Source organism: Astatotilapia calliptera, chromosome 14, assembly GCF_900246225.1.
Source record: "Astatotilapia calliptera chromosome 14, fAstCal1.2, whole genome shotgun sequence".
Lineage (NCBI taxonomy): Eukaryota > Metazoa > Chordata > Actinopteri > Cichliformes > Cichlidae > Astatotilapia > Astatotilapia calliptera.
The window spans coordinates 33,132,389-33,152,262 of NC_039315.1; the positions used below are offsets into that span (position 1 = coordinate 33,132,389).

Consider the following 19,874-nt stretch of genomic DNA (forward strand, 5'->3'; position numbering starts at 1 on the left):
TCATCTTTTTCACTCTGCAGCATGCGGTCATCCTTACCACACTTATGCTAATCCAGTTGCCCAGCAGCCTGCTCTACCTCACTCTGTCTTTGTCTTTACAGTTGTTTTTCTATGACACATTATTATGGTATAATTTAGCATAGTAAAGTGCATGTTTATCTTTTTATTTAACATGCAAAATTTCGGTTATTTACTAAATAACAACATAATTTTTAGTTTCAAACAAGTTTTTGACAGGATTCTAAAATATTAACCCTTCTTTTTTTATAACATGCGGTCTGATAAATTTGTTAAGCACTTTGTTAAGCATTATTTTTTATACCAGACTGTAATTATGGATTGTATTGTTGTTTATTTAGATACTTTAACACGGGAGTCTATGGGGACTCGCTCCGTTGAAGTGTCCTTTTAGAGAAACTGCAGTTTTTGGCTTCAGTGTTGGCTTCATTTTTCAGCCCCAGAGTTTTTGAGTTCCTCATCACTTCACATGTGTGAAAGACTTTGTCCACACTATTGTGTGTTCACTTAAAGTAACATCGCTAATGCAAAAATAAAAATAAAAATTAAGCTTTTGAAGAATTCCTTCCTTAAGTAATGTGTTACAATTTAGGATGTCATCAGCAGATAGTGAGCTTAGCATAGGCAACAGCAAGGGGAATAGGAAAGAGCTAGCCTGCTTAATCCAAAGGTAACCAAACTGATTGTCTCCTTTAACGCTCATTAGTATGGTTTATCTTTGTTTTTGTATAGACTAAAACACCAAAATATATGTCAACAATTTCATCCATTATTGAAGTAAGTGAAAGTTCTGTTCCTCAGTCTGCTACCATCATTTTCAACAGATGTGCATTTTTGTCACAAACTCACAGAAGCTCATCTAGCCCTGTGAGACTCAACAAGCAAAAAAAGCAAGCATGAGCAATGGTGTGTTTATTGCCAGTGTAAAGGATGGAGATGTTACAAAGCAAGATACATTACATTTTTTTGCCAAGCGAACAGAATCGGTCTGTGTACAATAAACTACTGCAAGTGCATTTTAATGTCAGGACTGAGGCGCCACTGCAGGAGGAGCAGTACTGCCATGTACTGGAACAAAAATAAGATCCTCCTAGTCAACGCAGACTACCACTATTTATTCATTTTATTTGCCACTATTCGTACAACTTAATTACCCCACAGCATGGCAGACTTTCACAAACAATATAGAAATATTTTACAAATGAAGTTCGGCACAAAGACTGGACTCAGCAAGGAAGAGCACATCTGAAGCTTTAATTAGCAAGTTGCAGTTGAAATGTTTAATCTTTAGAAAACAGCCATTTCCTGGCATCTGGGACATAAAATGGGACTGTGTAATTTTTACGTTTTTGTTGTTGTTTTTTGCCAAATTCAATAATGTAAAACATTTTTATTGACTGAAGTGTTATAGTGTTCGTAGAAAAGCTTGACCTGTTGCATAAAGCTATAGACAGGTGACAAAGGACACGAAGGAAACTGGCCCACAAAATGCTGCCATGTTGGTTCTTTAGAGCTAGAATTGACCATATTTGTGTGCGTATGTGTATGCAAGCTACAACCATAAACTGAATCACAAAAACAAATAAACAAATAGAATTTTATTCACCACAGTGAGAGAACTAATTAATCCCATTAAAATGTTACTAAAGTCTTCAACAGCTTAAAGTGGAGAGGTTTGGGTTTGCAACTGAATAGTTAAATTTGCATGGGACACTTCCTACATAATAATAATAATAACAATAATAATAAAAATAAATAAATAAATAATACATCTTATTCATAGGCACATTTCGGGACACTCAACGACACTTTATAAGTAATGAAATACCAAAAACCAAAATGACAGCTAGAAAACACCTTAGAAATAAAAGTTGATACATCTCAGAATTGAATAGTCAATAATTCATTAAAAAATAGAATACGCAAACTTAAAATGATGTGTTTTAGGAGTGGCTTTAAAGTTAAGGAGAGAATCAATATTGCAAATGTGAGTTCCAAAGACGAGAGGCCACTCGGCTGAAATCTGTTTGGCCCATGGAAGTCAGAAGGAGTCAGGTGGCATAATGAGAGGTTATATAACAGAGGGGGAGGATATCAGAAACATAAAGGAGTGGTGATGATTAGGTCAGATCAGCGAGATACAGAAGTGCAAGATTATGGAAAAACGTGAAGGTAAGGCATGGAATCGCAGCATTAATTTCGGTATTTTATAGGTGAAGCTGTTGGAGGACAGAGGTAATAATGGTCTGTGGAATTGGTTCTGGTAATGACAAAAGCAGCTGAACCAATGTTCATCCTGTTAAAGTATATGTAGAAGTTTGTGTGGCAAACTAGAGAGGATACAATTACAGTAATCAATACAAGATGTAACCAGCACATATACGAAAATAGCAGTACTGTTAGCTATAAGGGATGATACTTGATTAATATTATGCATGTGCTATTGAAAACAACACCTAAACTCTTAACCGATTGAAGAATTTGAACATTTTATTGTCAGTGCTCAACCGGTCCTTCTCTGGATGCACAGCATCTGGACATTTATATGATTTTCAGATCTGTCTCATACTTTTTTGAGCTTGTTATCAGCTGCTAACTCACAAATTTTCCCCTTCTAACGGTACGTTTTGATTGCCACTGGTGAACAGCTGCACAGTCATGACTGTGTTTGATAGACCCTGTATTTCATCATAGAAATACAAGTGATCAGTGGCCATTTTCTCTAAAGAGACGAGATTTCAGCTTTCTTCTTCAGCTATTTGTCTAAAAAGGGCTTAATAGACTAGTGGTTTACACATTCACCTAACACTGCCTGATTCAACCGTGGGAAGAGACACAAATTCTTTAGGGTTTGCATCAGAAAGGGCACCTGGCATTATAGTCAAACCTGTAGCACTGCCCACTGTGGAAACCCAAAAGTAGCTTTTGTGTCTTATGTCACAAATGGTAAAAGATGGAAGAATCTGATGGGCATGTTTCCAAAAATGTGATTTTATTATTGATTCATAATGTAATGAAAGTGTTCTCATTCTGACTCATTTCATATGTTTGCTGTGCAGTTCGACGTGGACGAGAAGGCCTACTTCAAGAACATCCTCAACAGCATCAAGTTCAACATCAAGCTGTCTGTCAGGAAAATTCACGAAAAAGTGGACAAAACAGCGTGAGTGTCACAATTTCACTAGCACAGACACTGAGCTGCACCGGTTCACTGACAAGCACTGCGAGCAATTAAACAAGGCTCTCAGTGGATGCTGCAGTTCACCGACCGAGAGTGTGTTTCCGACATGGCAGACATCCTGTACATGTGTCCCCATGAATCCCTTTCTAGTTGGACACATTTGTTGACGTGCCTGTAAATTAAAGCAACAGATACCAGTCGACACACACAGCTGCAGAAAATCCATTTGATTTACTTATCTGCAGCAGCCAGGCAGGAGAAAAGTGCTGTGGGACATGCAACTCATTTTTCTAAAATACAGCCCCGTATGCCTGAATTGAATGCCTCTCTGCTATGACAACACATTACAGTCACATTAGTATTCCAAGGTGCTCAAAACAACTGTATCATTAGCCAACACTCAACACCCTGAAGAGTTAAATCACACACTCCCTCCTCGCCTTATCATCCAAAAAGTGAACCTTTCATCACTCACTCGGTTTTGTCGCGGTGAAATAAAAAAGGAAGAAAGAAAGAAATACTACTTATTTTCATTGTGTTTGTCTCCCCTCAATCTCTGTGCAGTCCACACGCAGCCATCATTCTCTCACTCCTAGAACAAGGGCATCTCACACTTTCAGCGTTAGTCATTTGTGGGATTTCGTGACAATCGATTGGACTGGCTTTAAGTGGATTACCATAAAGGAACTGTCCGTGTTTTCATATGCAGAAAGGAGCTTTAGCCGTGGGACCCCACACACTGAATACTTCTCACCAGGGGGTTTAGAGAGAGACACACACACACAGAGGTGTTTTTGGATTCTGTTCCAGATCTGGGTGTGTTTTCAGTGGTGATTTCAGTGTGTGTGTGTGTGTGTGTGTGTGTGTGTGTGTGTGTGTGTGTGTGTGTGTGTGTGTGTGTGTGAGAGAGAGAGAGAGGAATCCCTTCTGTAAAACCCTGTTTGTTTGACTGTTTTTTTTCTCCTCAGGTGGCTTCTCCCCCCACAGGCGCTTAATGCCTACTACCTCCCTAACAAGAACCAAATGGGTGAGTGTGTGCCTTAACAGTGTATGTGCTGATATTTCTGTATTCTCTGTCATCTGTTTCCTCACACACACACACACACACACACACAGACAAACGCAATCCTTCCTCCATTTCCATTCTGCACCACGACGTGGACTGCGCATTAGTTACACACAATTACACCATGTTGCCGTCTGTTTCCAACAAGCCAAATACGATGGCCGCGAGAAGAAGGGAGGGGGGAAAAAAATCCACCTCCTCATATCATATTCCCTCTCATCGCTCACTTTCTACTTCGATCTCCACCTCACATACCTAATACCCCCCTGGAGGAAAAACAAGCAGTAACACCTTCCCGAGTTTTAACAAATCTAGCCTTGCCGTGTCACCCCTCCCTCCCCCTCATTTTCTCCCAAGATTGGCCCGCTGCTGGCGTCTGCCTGCCTGCTGGATTAAATCTCTTGCAGAAAAATCAATGGCCCGCTCGCAAGCTGATGCTGGAGGACAGGAGGATTCAGACAAACACAGTCATCAGGACCTAGACAAATTTTTGATTTCTCTTTCTTATTGCTCCGCTTAATCCAGTCCGCCGTCAGCTCTTCCTCTTCTTCCCCAGTATTTCTTTTCATCCAGTTTGCTCTTCTATCAAAAATAACGTTGGCCTTTTTAATTGCACGTGTGACTCTTTGGCTTCCTTTACGCCGCATGGAGACAGATCAGCGGTTTAATTAAAAGTTCCTATTTAACACTCGTATATACACTGGTGTTCAAAGAAAATTGTAATTGCCATCCTAAGTGTATGCTAATGTTTCTCACAGATTGCATCAGATAAGATTGACATACGTAGGTGATGATGTAATATTGCATCAGCTGCTTCTTTGAGCCACATAAGCTCACAAAGGGTTGCAGTCATCGGCAGTGAACTTTTCATTTTGTTTTCCATTAACCACAGCAGTTTGGGAGCTTCTGACACCACTTCAGTTGTATTGACGTGGAAATGTTATGCTTAGCAAAACTGTTGTGTAAAGGTTGTAAAACTGATTAATTGCAAGATATATTTAAGAACACTGTTTATAGGGCCTGTTATTGAATTCAATAAGTCTTTTGTTTAAAGTACTATTTTGGTGCTAGTCAAAAACGTATAACTTACTCTCCAGAAAGGTGGTGATAGTGTTCCACGCAATCAAGGTTGACTGACCATCGTTTCTTGGTTGATCGAAAGGTCCAAAATGAAAGTTATGCTCATGTACCACCAGCACCTGCTTGATGTCTTTCTTGAACTTTCTGAGCAAAGGATTTTTTTTGATGCAAGAATTGCACATCTTTTTAATGTTTGAACAAAATAAATCAAACAAATGTTATTGCTTAAGAAAAGATTCCACAGCCTACCAGTCTCTACTAGGTCATAAGGATGGCAGTTACTGGATGTAATCATGATAAATAAGATACCAAAAAATTATTCAAATAATGATGATAAACTACATGAAGACTGCTCTGTCTGCACACTGCTGAGAAAGGATATGCAGAGTTGTTTGAATCTGATCCTCATGCGGAAATGTGCCTAAAAACCTGAAAGTTCCATTCTGCCTGGTTTTAATTAAATACTAGATTATTATTGAAGAGCAGGGACTAATCCAACCACATCCAACCACCAGCTGAAGAGTTTCAGGACGGACCCAAAGTTTTGGCACAGTTTTGGCTCATCCACCCATCTCAATGACACATTCTTTCAATCCAAATAAATAAATGTTCCAACAATCACAAATCCCACAGCCAAAATACGTTTTTCAGCATTAAATTTTGCATTCAACTTCATAATGCAAACCTTAGCATTTGTAGGACTTTTTTAAATATTCTCCAAAATTTTGTGCTGTGAAAGAGGAACAATACACATCCAATAAGGCCAGCCACAAAAAATATTAATGTCCCCAGCTTTCAGTCTCAAAACTCACACTTTGCCTCTTCATTAAATGCTGACAGTGGCCTTTTCACACTAAAAGAGATTCTGGTTCTGGTGTAGAGCGTTAGTAAATCTGGCCCGTGAACTTTTTTTTCAGTTGACTTCTTTAAATATTTGTAGGGAGCCACCCATGCAGCCAAGACACATGCAGCCAATCAAGATATTTTTAAAGTGAGCCAATAGATTAGCAGCATTTAAGAGTGTTAGCCAAATTATAGAATTGAACACAAGCTGTGGAGCTCCACAAATCACTTTGATGTAGTTTTGCTTTTCCTCTCACAGATTTGTACTGTAAAAAATCCAATCTCTGGCAAAATGCAGCAATTAAACTTTGTAAGTGTGTAAAATTAATGTCTGGCTCTTAAACTGCAATTTATTAATGTTGACTTTAATAAATAGCAAGCAATACATGGTATACAGAAACCTTTAAACATGTGACACAGTTATTAAGTTCAATACGCAGATAGGTCGGGCTCTCATGGTAAATAATGTTTTGTGTTATTCTGCTCATAGTACAAGTCAACTGTAACACAGATTTCAGGTTTACACAGTGGAGTAGTTTATAATAACGCAGCCCACCTCGGGAGGAATCCTGCACTCATCCTGAGCTGTCAGATAGATTTGTAGCTCTGACGTTAACTCTGTGAAAAGCTGTAGGAGTCCAGACCAGTGAGTGTGTAAGGGAGAGAGATGGCATCAAAGTTAAAGAAAGAGCAGGAAACTATAGGAAACTATCCTACAGGAAAAAATGAGAAAGAGAGAGAAGACAGTGCCAGGGAGGAGAGAGGTGTAAGCAGTATGTAACTGAAGAAGATGGTAAATCGGATTACTTCATGTTCTCAACTAAGTCTGTAATTAAACAAATAGCACTACACCTGTGGCTGTGATATATTAACTGGCATCTGCAGACTACTTGTTTATCTAGGAGAGACAGTTGTCTTTATGCACAAAATAACAATATTGTTGTCGAGAGTAATACTAAAAATAAAATGTTTTGGAATCCAGGGTTCCTGCTGCTTTGTGGGGATTTTGAACAATAAAATTGAGAAAGATATTGTTTATTAGGTGGGCAAACCTAACCTTAAAAGTAACCTTGTTAACAAAACAACTTTTCTTAATAGGTTTATATTTAGAAAGGGATCTATTTTTAGCTTATCCTTCTAAAGGACCAATAGCTTATGGTGATTGTGCACCCATCAATAGTTCACAAGAATCGTTACTCCTCCTACAGTATTGGTCAGATTTGCACACAGTGATCACCTGGTCATCACCCAAATTGTCCTCAATGCCAGGGACATATTTTCTCTTCTACAGGTGCTTTTTCATTTTCACAAGAATCAATACTCTTCATACAGTATTGGTCAGATTTTTGTAAAGTCAGATGAAGTAGTCCTGGATATGATTGTTTGCGAGCCTTTGACCACTCAGTGGATTAACGCTCTCTCCAGCCAATGACAACAACGCTTATCACTTTCTTTTTGTACTTTCAGGACCTTTAGAGAACACAGACAACATGACGCTTAACATCCTGTAAACAGCCTGTCAAACACAATCTGATACATCAAGATTTAAGGCTGGATTAAATTCAAAGATTGACAGCTCCAAAGGGCGCCAGGAGCTGCCATTTGAAATCTCTTTTGGACTTCTAGAGATGACAGTGTTTTTAACAAACTGAATGTTTTTTGAAGAGTGTATGAAAATGTGGAAAAGTTCAAGAGATTAGAGACTTTGGTGAATCCAGTTTATTTTCTGGTAGAGGCAACAACTTGCTTCTAATGAGACTGGTTTCTACATTGCTTCTGCGGGTTTGCTCAGATTTTACAGCTGTGGTCAGATGTTTACATGCATTCATCACAGGCATAAATATCCTGTGTCCTCTGTGGATTAGAGAAAATCCTAAATAAATGCAAACTTGTGCATCCAAATCTTGTTTTTTGAAGCCATCTGTGTTCTACAGTTAATAATGATTTTATGCAAACTTATTATCACAGATGTACATTTGGGCAAATAGAGGTAGTTTCTGTAACTGTCCTCTGCAGCAACTGTATTATTAGGTTCTAGATCAGGGCTGTCAAACTCACTTTACATCGTGAGCAACATCTACCTCACTTTGATCTTTAACGGGGCAGATCCATGAAATTGCCCTTTCTGTCAGCGTAAAGAAGTTTAACCACACACTTGGGCCCTGGGATATTTTAATGTAAGAACAAGAAAAAGGCACAAGTCTTTGGGTTTAAATTGTAGAAATAAAGGTGTAAAATTACAAAAAAAATCAGATAATTATTGTACACAGTAATTGTTATTGAATTACAATAATAATTTTTTAATTCACAGAAAATATCTTGTTTGTTTTGTTTTATTTTTTTTTACTGTCGACACATTGTTAAAAATAGACATTTCAATAGCAAATTGTGAAAAAAGGAACTCTCAATTGTTCATTTTTTACTCAGTTACTTTAGTGTTGTATGAATGTTCACGGAGGACAAATCAGTATGAAAAGTTGTAAAACTTATGGACATGTATGACTGTCGAGGAAGCTGTTGAGAGTGGCAAATTAGAGTTTCTGCTGTTCTAGATAGTTCTGTGTATTGACATATTTATATTAATACCCTGGGCATGGCAGGTATAAAGGTTCAGTGTTTTCCATTTCCTTCAAGCAGTTTTTCTTTCTAAACGAGTCTCTATTCTATCAAGTGGCTAATTAGCACATTTTAGGGTTTAGCTTTTGGTGTTAGCATATCAGAATTTTAAATGACTGCCTTCGTGTTGCTTTTTTTTATCTCTTACAGTCTTTCCTGCTGGAATCCTTCAACCCACTCTTTACAACCCAGAGTTTCCACAGTAAGTAGCTCTCTTATGCTTTCTGCCTTTTCCCTGCTGCTGTCTGCAGGGAGCCAACAACATCCCCACGGCCACAACAAGGTCATTGAAGCCTGCGTTACTCCGGGAAGCCTCTGCTTCCCCTCCAGTCCCACCACACCTGATTAAACCAATTTAACTACCCACCAAGAGCTCAATTACTGAACAAGGTCCCGCTAATGGAACAGGTGTCATTTAGAGGTCACCTAAATTTGAGCCCATTGAGTAATATGATGGTGCATGAAAGCAGACAGCCTCCCCGTCTCTCTCTATAAGTCCTTTTTTCTCAGTTGTTTTTAAAATTATGAAGTTGCATTTTTCTTAAAGGATCAGGCAGTTTTGTATGTTTTAGACAGTTAAAAATTAATACTGTATATTTAATGATTTTCGGCTTTTCAAATGTATCTTGCTGCAGATAGTTTATCAGAACATACCAAGAGTTCATGGAATACCTCACTTCCTTTCGAGCCACCACTTTTTTTCTACTTTAGTCACACAGATGTTAACAGATCGTTCGAAACATAATGAGTTGTTATGGCCACAAGGTAAAGCAGGTTTTCGTGATTTATAGCAGAAATGTTAAGCTTTATTTCCCGTGTACCCTTATACTGTGACACATACTTTTGACCATGCAGGGAATCAAGAAAATCCAAAATAAATTCAGATTTGGTTTCGAAGTTTTATTTTTTGAAGTCACTAAATATGTGTGCTGCATAATAATCATTCCACCTCCACCAAAGAGATCAAAGAAATCATTAAAATCCCCAAATTACATTGATGTCCATGATGAATTTAAACATGTGACCACAACTGTTCTGACCACAACTCTGCGCATATTAAACATGGCCAAAGTATGAAAAAGTAATGTGTGTTTAGGCGTCATACTGCTCTAAATAGTAAGTTTTCGCCCTTTCTTCTATTCTTGGCTCTGTATGATGTCAGACAAAGCAGCTATCATTGACTGTGGTCAGACACACAACTCCTTCTATGAGCATTTAAGCCCCAGCCACCTCCTGGTCTGTCTTTTGTTCAGCCAATCAGAAGAAAATCTATTTTAAAGTTGGAGACACTACAATAGCTTATTACAGTCAGTGGATGGTGTAAAGGCCTGTGGCGGTTTTGAGACAAACAGGAATTACTTTGAACTGCTATTTTAAGCTATTTTACAGACCAAGAATAAAAGCTGAAATGAACATAACAGAATCTAAGTTTGATTTGTTTGGATTAACTAACCAATTAGAAAAAGTTTTGGAATTAAAGAAATATAATTGTTCACGGTGGTGGCAAAGCAGTCAAAAGTAAGCTTTAACTCTCCACAAGTAGTTTTTCATACAGTACTCATGTGAATTAGAACTAAACTATTGCCTGGAAGGAGGGAAATCAATCCAGAGAGTTTCAGTGTGGTCATAAAGAAAGCATTGCAGTGCGGCACTGAGGCAAGAGTGGGTAAACAGCTATTTTTCCACTCAACACTCAACTCTCTTTGTTAACCAAAGCAGCAACTCACTGCCGCCACTACTGAGCAGCATTTCGAGCAGATACATACAATACAGTCCAAGTAGCTACACCTGCTGCATTCATACAGCTCCTCTGAATAAACACACACACACACACTCACAAATATGGGCTAATTGGACCTAACGGTTGGTGTGCCCAACATTAGCTAACATTTCTATGTCTTCATTAGGGGTGATCACTACTACTTCCACTACCTGCTCCCATGCATGCTAATCAATATTAATTAATGATTGTAGGAGAGCGAGCGTGTGAGTGTGTGTGCACCTGTCGCCGTGAAGTTATTACTGCAGTAGCCCTAACCTCCCATAAACTCTCCCTATTTCTCTCACACACACACTTACACACACACACACACCGCTCTCCACTATCACGTCAAGTATAATGAAGCTTCAATCAGCCAGTTAGTTTAGCGAGGGAGTTGAGCCCAGTGTGAGGCAGCGTATCGACTAGCTGTCAGAAAGTCATTTTCAGATGTAGCCATGTGAATAGCCCCGAGTCTGCCCTCTCATCGCTCTCCATTTCTGCATGTGCTGCAAAGACACCTCACCCCAGCCAAGGGTGAGGGTGAAGGAGAGGTGAAGCGACCTGCTGCCTTCTGGGAGCAGGGGGCGACAAGAGAGAAATGTATACGAGTTGTGGGCATGTCCCTGTTTTACTTGGTGCTGAATTTTTAAAAATGATGATTTACGTTCACAGTGCAGCTAAAGGTCCCAGCGCTTATTGTTTCCTCACGTCAAGCTAAAATTTGATGTTTTCTAATCAATTGAGCAAGGCAAATGTGATAGATAGCAATCTGAACCAAATTAGATCTCAAGTGCATCTGTTTTTCTTTTTTTACCTAGCTTGGCTGAGCAGATTTCCTAAGGAGGACAACGGGACAAGGGAACAGAGAGAAAGGGCTAAATAGCTGACTTTAATGAGACTTTAAATCAATCAAAAGGCACAAAGCCTTGTTCTAAAGTCGCGGGAATGTACATACTGTCCAGACTTTGGACATCTGTAATACCAAGTTCAAACTAGAACATTTTCACCCAAGATTTAGCTTCCAGTAGCTTCACACTAAGCTAGGTTTTTCAGGTTTACCACTTATTTAAAAAACAGATATAAAACTACCATCTTCAGCCAAAACAGTATACTTTCCAAAAGACCCACCAACTTTGGTGAGCACCGTTCTCACAATTCAGCTGGAGAACAATAGTGACTACAAAAACAGTGGATGAAGTCAGCAAAATGACAGCAAATCTTAAGTTTTCTACCATTTATCAGTTTGGATTGTGTTCAGTTGCAAACAGTCCGATAAAGAATGTTTATACATATACAGTGTACAGTGTAATATCCAGGGAGCTGTCAATATCAAGAAAGTTTGAGTTTGTGTAAGGTTCATCTTTCTCCTTCCAACTCAGGTCTCTGAATTATGGAGGAATAGGAGCAATTATCGGTCATGAGCTGACACATGGATACGATGACTGGGGTAAGAATCACAAACCTTTCACCCATTACCCACTGCAATAAGATCTGAACATCTATAGTTTTTTTCCCCATTTGTGTTACCATCATTGCATTGATAAGTTCAATTTTACTGAAAAAGGTTCTGTGATTTATTTTTATATATATAATTTATTACATTTCTATTGGGCAGATGTGCAGCAAAGACTATTTTGAGGCACAATCTTTAACTTTGGTTTCCAGTCAAATGCGCTGCCCTGTGAGATCCACAGAAAAAAAAAGCAAAGCTCCTCTTCCAGATTGTCCACCATCAATTGTAAAAGTACAAATGTAATTTGGCAGGACCGTTTGTTCTGTTGGCTCATGAACAGGATACATCAACCACTATCAACTCCACATCTTTCAGTGTTTTGCCACTAATGGCTTGGGCATGCTGGGCAGATCTTTGGACTGTGAAGGAAAGTTGCAGGTTGTGTTGTCTTCATGCTAACACTCGCCCTTTTGCCCCTCATCTTAGTGATGCAATGGTTCATGTCCCTAGGGGGCCAGTACGACCGCCATGGTAACCTCAAACAGTGGTGGACCGAAGAGTCCTACAAAAAGTTCCAGAAGAAGGCCGAATGTATTGTCAAGCTCTACGATAACTTCACTGTTTATAGTCAGAGGGTGGGCTTTCACACACACACTTTTCGAGTCGCTACTTGTGCATACAATTTTTACAGTAGTACGACATATGTGTTTTTGATTTTAGGTTTATATAGAAAGTTAGTGTCCTTCTGTGATTTGATGCACCTTGATTTGTTAACTCTGATCAATGCTACTTTTGTTGTCTGAGCAGAGCTATGATTACTGTATCTAAAGAAGTGCTCTGCCAATTTTAGAGACAGTATGAATCTGTAACTGACCTAAGTCAGGTCTAAGAAAATAATCTAGAGCCAGTGTATAAGGATTTACAAGTTTTGAATAAAAAAACATCACTAACTATTGAAATGGTAGCAAGACAGTTGACATAAGATTAATGATATCTCAGATGTCAAAAAGTCAAAAACTTGGTTTCTGCTACTTCACTTTTGACCATTTTATTTTTAATCCATGTCTCTCCAGCCTATCAGCTTTAAAGAATACGAACTTTAATGGTCTCGTAACATGTTACTAGGTATATTGCCTTGTGAAACACCTAATATTAATAGCACTTTATTTATGTACTTTTTTAAAATGTAAAGAATCAGACTGACATTTTGAAAACTGCATTTATCCATTTTAACGCGAAGAGTTAAAGATTGATACCACTTTAACATCTGTAATTTAAATATGAAGTTTGGCCTAGCGGATGATTAGCTTACAGTATGTGGCTTAGTTCAAGCTAAGCAAAGGGAAAGAACTGGGTTCATGACTCTCCACACATGTAGGCCACGTAGGAACCAAACAATTATAAAATAACCAAATTAGTGCTCTTTAGAGCTCCTGCATGGGTATTTTTTTTAGTTAGGGATAGCATGACGCTAGCTGCTACACCTTTTTCCAGACATTTGGCTAAGCTTAGCTCAGTTTCCTGGGTTCCTGGAGCCTATAGATACATGCAAAGATATGACAGATAAGATTTATTTTTAATCTCAAGTGATGTAATTGGAACAAAAAATTTACTTCCTAAAAGCAAATATGTTTCTGTGAAATGGTACAAGCTGTAAAAACAAAACCAAAAAAATAAAAAAAAATAAAAAACTGTATTTCTACAGCTGAATAACTGCATCCCTTATGTACATGACATACTGTAAAGTGTTTTACGACTTACCTTTGTGTGTAGGTGAACGGCCGTCTGACACTGGGAGAAAACATAGCAGATATGGGAGGGCTGAAACTGTCATACTATGTAAGTTCCGACTGATACGATCATTCTTCAAATTTGGTCACTGTGTGGCTCCGAGAACTCTAGAAATTAGAATTCACTCTTTTAGTAGGCAACCCATGAGTCTCTGCTCTGTCTCAAAATCCGCCTCTCTTTATTCTTCATAACCACTGTGCTTTGTTTGCATTAAAATAAAGAGCAGAAGTGCCCCTGAATCACGATAAAAGACAAACAATTTGATTTGAATTCCTTTTTACTTGAATACTTGCATGTGTGTTTTCTCAGATAGTGGAAAATCCAGGGTGCGGCATAATTAATTTTCATTTTGAGCAGCCCACATTGAAATAAGGAGTGTTTTGTGCACACAGATACAAAAGTTAAAAGGAAGCACATGAAGGCTTTTAAAATAAGTAAATGGTGATACTGAATGCACCAGTAGGGTCATAATTCCTGTTAGTTGAGTCAGCTGGTTAGACTGATGGAAGTAAACATAATGACTGTTTTATTAGAGGTCCTGTTTGGTTTTGGTTCATATTTAAACTTAAAAATATATACTGTTTAAGACACAAGTTGAGCAGCTACCATCACACTCTCCTTCTCTCTCTGCCCAGGCATATCAGAAGTGGGTGAGGGAACATGGTCCAGAGAGACCCCTGCCTGGCCTCAAATACACCCATGAACAGCTGCTCTTTATTGCCTTTGCACAGGTACACCAAAGTCCTCTCCACAGAATTCACACCAGCGTATTTCATTACATTTACATATTAAATCCTTCCGCTGCCCTCCTCAGCTGGAGCTGCAGATCACAGAGGGCAGGTAGGAGCTAATGCTTCTAACATTAGCTGATGGCAGCATTAACTTTTGGAGGGATCCAAAACAGCAAAAGTGTTGACGACAGTACAGTGTCTCTGAGCGCCATACCACCCATGTTCCTCGTAACTGTTATGACTCATCGTTGAAATTCATGGATTAATGTAACAGAGGCAAAATCTAGACACGCTTAATAACGCAACATGCAGTGTTTTAGGACATTTTTCAAAAGCTCTTGCCACAGGGAAGTGATTTGAAAGTCGTGTTATGGGTTTAGATTTGTTTGAAATGTCGTGTGTGTGTGTGTGTGTGTGTGTCTGTGTGTGTGTGTGTCTGTGTGTGTGTCTGGAGTGAATAACAGGCATAATTTTTCGCCTGAGGCAATTCAACCACCTCAACCAAAATGAATGTGGTCAAGTTTTTGAATCTGCACAGCAGGCCAACAAACAAGCTTTTTCACTTATCAAAGAACTTGTAGCAAATATCAGGCTGCATATATTATGTATTTTTAAGGGTTGCTTCTACTTTTTGGTAAACAAAATGACAAAATTATGTTTGTTTCACTCAAAGTGATGTCCTTAAATTGAGTTGCTTAAAAAATTGGATTTGTTTAATTTCATGTGTGTTTAAATAGGACATATAGACCTCACCTCTATACTATCCAGTATTGTCTGATCAGTTCAAATTTTGGCAAGGATTCATTTTATTACCAGTTCTTTGCCAGAAATTGTTAATATTTGACATTACAATATGCTGCCAGATCCCTATAGTAAGTAAAGGATGAATGTAGAACTTCAGTAACCTATTTCATTTAAAGTAAGTATTATAAAATTAACTTGAATTATTGAAAGTTGCTTAGCAGGGTAACGATTCCTCAAGAATCCCACAGGGCCAAATATTTAAAAACATTTCCATGACTATATATTCATTGTATACATTTACGTTTGTATGCATTGCAAAAGCATGAAGATTTGTTAATTTGGGATTCTAAATTGCGATAGGTCTAGTGATGAGTGTTAATCTTTTGTCTGTTTAGCTGTGTTGTCTAACACATGGACTGGCAAGTTGCTCAGGATAGACTAGAGGAAGAAGAGAAGTATTTATGCAGTCGAGCTGGAACTGACTTTAACCACAATGGATACAGCTGAGACATTTAATTTAGAGTTCATAACTTGACACGGAGCTCTGGGTAATTTTACCTCATCTGGGTATTTTAATAAAACTGTCTAAGATGCAATGCTCCCTCTAATTTTTCATGTGTCTGAGTGAACACACAAACTCCCTTGGACCACTGTGAGCAACATTAGACGTGTACACTGTGGTCACGCCAGCATCGAATCCATCCAAGTTACATCGTTTATTTAAATAATCAAATTACAGCATTTATGTTAGACTACTTTTAATTAACTGCTTTAGCCCACTTACAATGAAAATTGAAAAAAAATCCTGTTCATGACCTGTGTAGTATGTTAACACTATTGGAAGTAAAATTAACTTGAACTCCAAATTTGAAAACACAACTTTCTTTCTTTTTTCTTTTTTTTTTTATAAAGCTCTGACTTGTATTATGAGTATGAGTCTGTGGTCTGGGAGAGAGTCCTGTAACTCTGTCTGCAAAATACATTATATAATGACCAATGTTGTGCAATTACTTATATATTTACTTCTTCAAAAAAGTAACTGAGTTATGCTAACAACAAAAAAGTAACTGCTTTATGCTAACAACAAAGTATTTTGCAGCTGTTTACCTAAAAATGCAGCCAAGGCGTTTTCTTTTTTGTTTGTTTTTTAAATAAACATTTCAAACTATTTACAGAACAACCAGGTGTTCTGCATCAAATTTGATGCCACACAAATCATTTGTGCCACTCCAAAAATAATTTCTGTCCACTATGAGATAAAGGAGAACATCACAAGCCTGATACCTGCAGGCCTGACAACAGGAGATGTATCACTGCTGTAGCACCTGTAACATTCATTGTTCTGACACACACAACAAAACTATTGACTACACTGCACACTAACTACACAAGATTTGCGCTAAACATCACAAATCCCTCACATCTCAAAACACCACCGTCACTCCTAAAACTTCCCCCTTTCCTAAACAGCTAAATGCCATGTTGCCATATAATTTTTTGATTGGTCGACATGGTACTTTTTTCGACGAATAGGAAAGGGTGGGGTTTTTTGGTTTTGTTAACATAACTCTGGTTTTACGTATAAAGTCCACACTTTTTCTGTCAATTGTTCCGTCTGTCCTGTTCACATCTCCAATGGTTGTACACGCTGTCGTTAACGTGGCTTCGCTCCACATCAGCCACGCCGCTTTGCTAGCTAAAACACCGGCACATAAAGACGCTGTCATAGCCTGTCAGCCCGTTAGCTGCGTATATACGAATGTGAATCGCATTATTGGCTGGACTATGGGATAAGGTGGCATCGTTCTAATCCCATATGGGAGCAGCCAGTCACTTAATGACTAACACTGCAAAACAGAATTGTTAAAGTTTTAATTTTAATTTCATTTCAGGTTAGATTTTTTTTTTGAGCGCAACACAGATTTTCTGTGCGCAGAGACCGTGCCAGCAGTGCACAGTTGCGCGCGCAGCTTAGAGGGAACATTGCTCAGATGTGTTGAAGGGAATTATTCTCGTAAAACTGCTAACAGCTCCAATTAACTACAGGGAGCTCCAGCTGCTTTTTATAAGGGCTCCTGAAAAGATCAGGAAGTAGACGTTCATCTGAAAAGTACCTGCTTTAGCTCTTAAAACAAAAAGCACTGCACTTCCCTCTGAAATGTTTTGTGGTAGAAGTATTTAGTATTTTTTAAAAAAAAGAAATAATAGGTAACTCAAAATAGTATTTAATGCAAGTCACTTCCTCAAATGGGAGAAAGAGAATATATTCAGCACAGGCTGTCCCACTTCAACTAAAGTGCAATGTTCTCTTTTCAGAATTGGTGTATGAAGAGAAGATCTCAGTCCATCTACTTGCAACTGCTAACTGACAAGCATGCACCAGAGCACTACAGGTACTGTGAAACACACCTGGATGCTGGCCACTGACATACCAGAGGGAGAGATGGGGAATGTTGGTGTGGGTAATGTGGGTACGATGCAGTGCAGCTCAACTTGCCAGTTTGAACTACCTCAGAATAGGCACAATGAGGCTGGTTACATTACCTTTCTTAAGCTTTTCTTCATTTTTTTTATTCTCTGCATCACTACTAGCGCTTCCTGTGTTTCCTCCTTCTGTAGAGTGATCGGCAGCGTCTCTCATTTTGATGAGTTTGCCCGTGTTTTCCACTGTCCGAAGAGTTCCCCGATGAATCCCACACACAAATGCTCCGTTTGGTGACCTCTCCATCTGGCATGGGATGACCTTCATGTTTAAACTCCAATCCAAACACCCACTCCCCTCCTACATCACCAGATCCAAAAGGATGGTACAGCGTTCAGCCCTTTCATGACTAAGAAAGACACAGGAAGGAAATATATATTTTCAACATTATCATCATATATGTTGAGTTCTTATATTGATTGTCCATTAATAACTGTACTAATCGAACAAAGCATGGGTCACGTGACCATTTATTGTGTATATGCGTGCGTGTGTGTGTGAGTGTGCGTGTGAGTGTGTGTATTATATGATTATGTATGTATACACTGTATCATTTGATTACATATATTTTTCTATGTTTACATTTATTTTCAAATCATCTATTTTTGTATTTAGCTCACACACAAAGATCTCCCAGTTATTAGATTTTTAATCAAGCAACATGTTTTCTCACTTGTTTCTCTCCTTTGTAGCATCAACTAGAAAAATTAATGCTCAGTGAAGATTAAAAATTCACAACTCATGTGATTTCAGTCCAGAATGTAAACTGACCGATTTACAAGAAAGCTGAGATGAGTAGCATCCTCGTGCCTGTCAGATCATCAGTGTTCTCTCTGTTTGGTATTGGATTTGTGTCATACTGCTGCACTCTTGTGGCTGCAGAGAGCAATGGTCAGTGTTCAATCGTCATGACTGTATCGTCTGGCATGCATTGGTCTCTTGTTATTGTGAGCGTTTGTAAAGTTTTTTAAATTTGTTGATTTTTTTTTTCTTTTTAAAAAAAAACCACACAAAAAGAAGAAAGTAGACTCGTGTTTTTCTCAGGATGTGTAGCAAAGTGAAACGCCAAATGGATCTCTCCATTCAGCCTACATCTCAAAGGAGCCAGTATATCAATCAGTCAAACATCAGACAAAAGAAAAAAAAGATTGAGTTCCCTCACCAGAATTGAAAGCACATGGAACAACATGAGCTCTTTCTTTTCTCCTGGAGAACTTCTGCTATTGGACACTTCACATTTCCCATGTTTCCTCATGAACTCTGAGCAATTTCACACAACCTGGGACTCATCATACATTCACAGTAACTGAATGTATGATGAGTACATATAACGCAAGCCAACATACTGTACATTAAAGTGCAGCAATGATAGATGGAGAATCGTGCGTTTGTACAGTGTTACTTTAAAAAAACAACAAAAAAAACTTTTTGTATAAGGAATCTGTTGGTACAAAAAATTGAGACTTTTTGTACAGTAGAGGATTAAATAAGATGTTATGGGTGTACAGTTTGTTTTGAAGAGAGTGCATGTTTCCATACTGATCGACATTCTAACTCTGATCTATAAACATGGAGGACATCGCCCACACACTTCTGACTCTACAGCTGCTAGTTCACACATGGCTGCTGTCTCTTCCTCTCTGTTGGTTGCTGTTTAATGTCTGAATAAACACAAAGGATCGGTGTGAGGCTGTCTGTGTGGGTCTGTGTGTGTGAGAGAGAAACATTACTCCTCTGTGTGTCAGGCTTTAGCACTGTGAGTGTGTTACCTTGCGGGCTTGTGTCCTCCTAAGATGAGAGCCAGCTCGCTTGGCCTCCCAGCACTGGCTAGTAGAAGTCCACCTCTGCCACTCTGCCTGCTGTTTGATTATAACCTGCACAGCCTGGCTGGATTTATGGAAGCATGTGCACAGCAGAGGATAAACAAGCTGAGCAAACCACAAGGCTGTTTCAAGTGAGGAGGTTATCAGAGAAACCTGTGTTTCAATCAGTCTGGCACACTCAAATACCCAGTGCTCTTTCCAGAGTTCCTCCTTTAAGATTTCTCTTTACTGCTGCACTGTAAACAAGAAACTGTGCAGCATGGGCTCCACTTTTCGTGCATTTA

The 19,874-nt window shown here is 38.7% G+C and overlaps 1 protein-coding gene across 4 annotated transcripts in view; it reads left to right on the forward strand.

Annotated features, from left to right (window-relative positions):
* Positions 1 to 19,452, forward strand: part of ecel1 (endothelin converting enzyme-like 1) — a 56,988-nt gene extending 37,536 nt beyond the window's left edge. For 3 of the 4 annotated variants that reach the window (XM_026192231.1, XM_026192232.1, XM_026192233.1), the window contains 9 exons: positions 3,078 to 3,181; positions 4,168 to 4,226; positions 8,955 to 9,006; positions 11,946 to 12,013; positions 12,506 to 12,654; positions 13,793 to 13,858; positions 14,446 to 14,541; positions 17,602 to 17,678; positions 17,905 to 19,452. In XM_026192231.1, coding sequence (XP_026048016.1) covers positions 3,078 to 3,181; positions 4,168 to 4,226; positions 8,955 to 9,006; positions 11,946 to 12,013; positions 12,506 to 12,654; positions 13,793 to 13,858; positions 14,446 to 14,541; positions 17,602 to 17,678; positions 17,905 to 18,004 — 771 coding nt within the window. In that variant the 3' untranslated portion in view covers positions 18,005 to 19,452. The remainder of the gene's footprint in view (positions 1 to 3,077; positions 3,182 to 4,167; positions 4,227 to 8,954; positions 9,007 to 11,945; positions 12,014 to 12,505; positions 12,655 to 13,792; positions 13,859 to 14,445; positions 14,542 to 17,601; positions 17,679 to 17,904) is intronic. The other variant, XM_026192234.1, reaches the window with a different exon arrangement.
* The last annotated feature ends 422 nt before the right edge of the window (positions 19,453 to 19,874 follow it).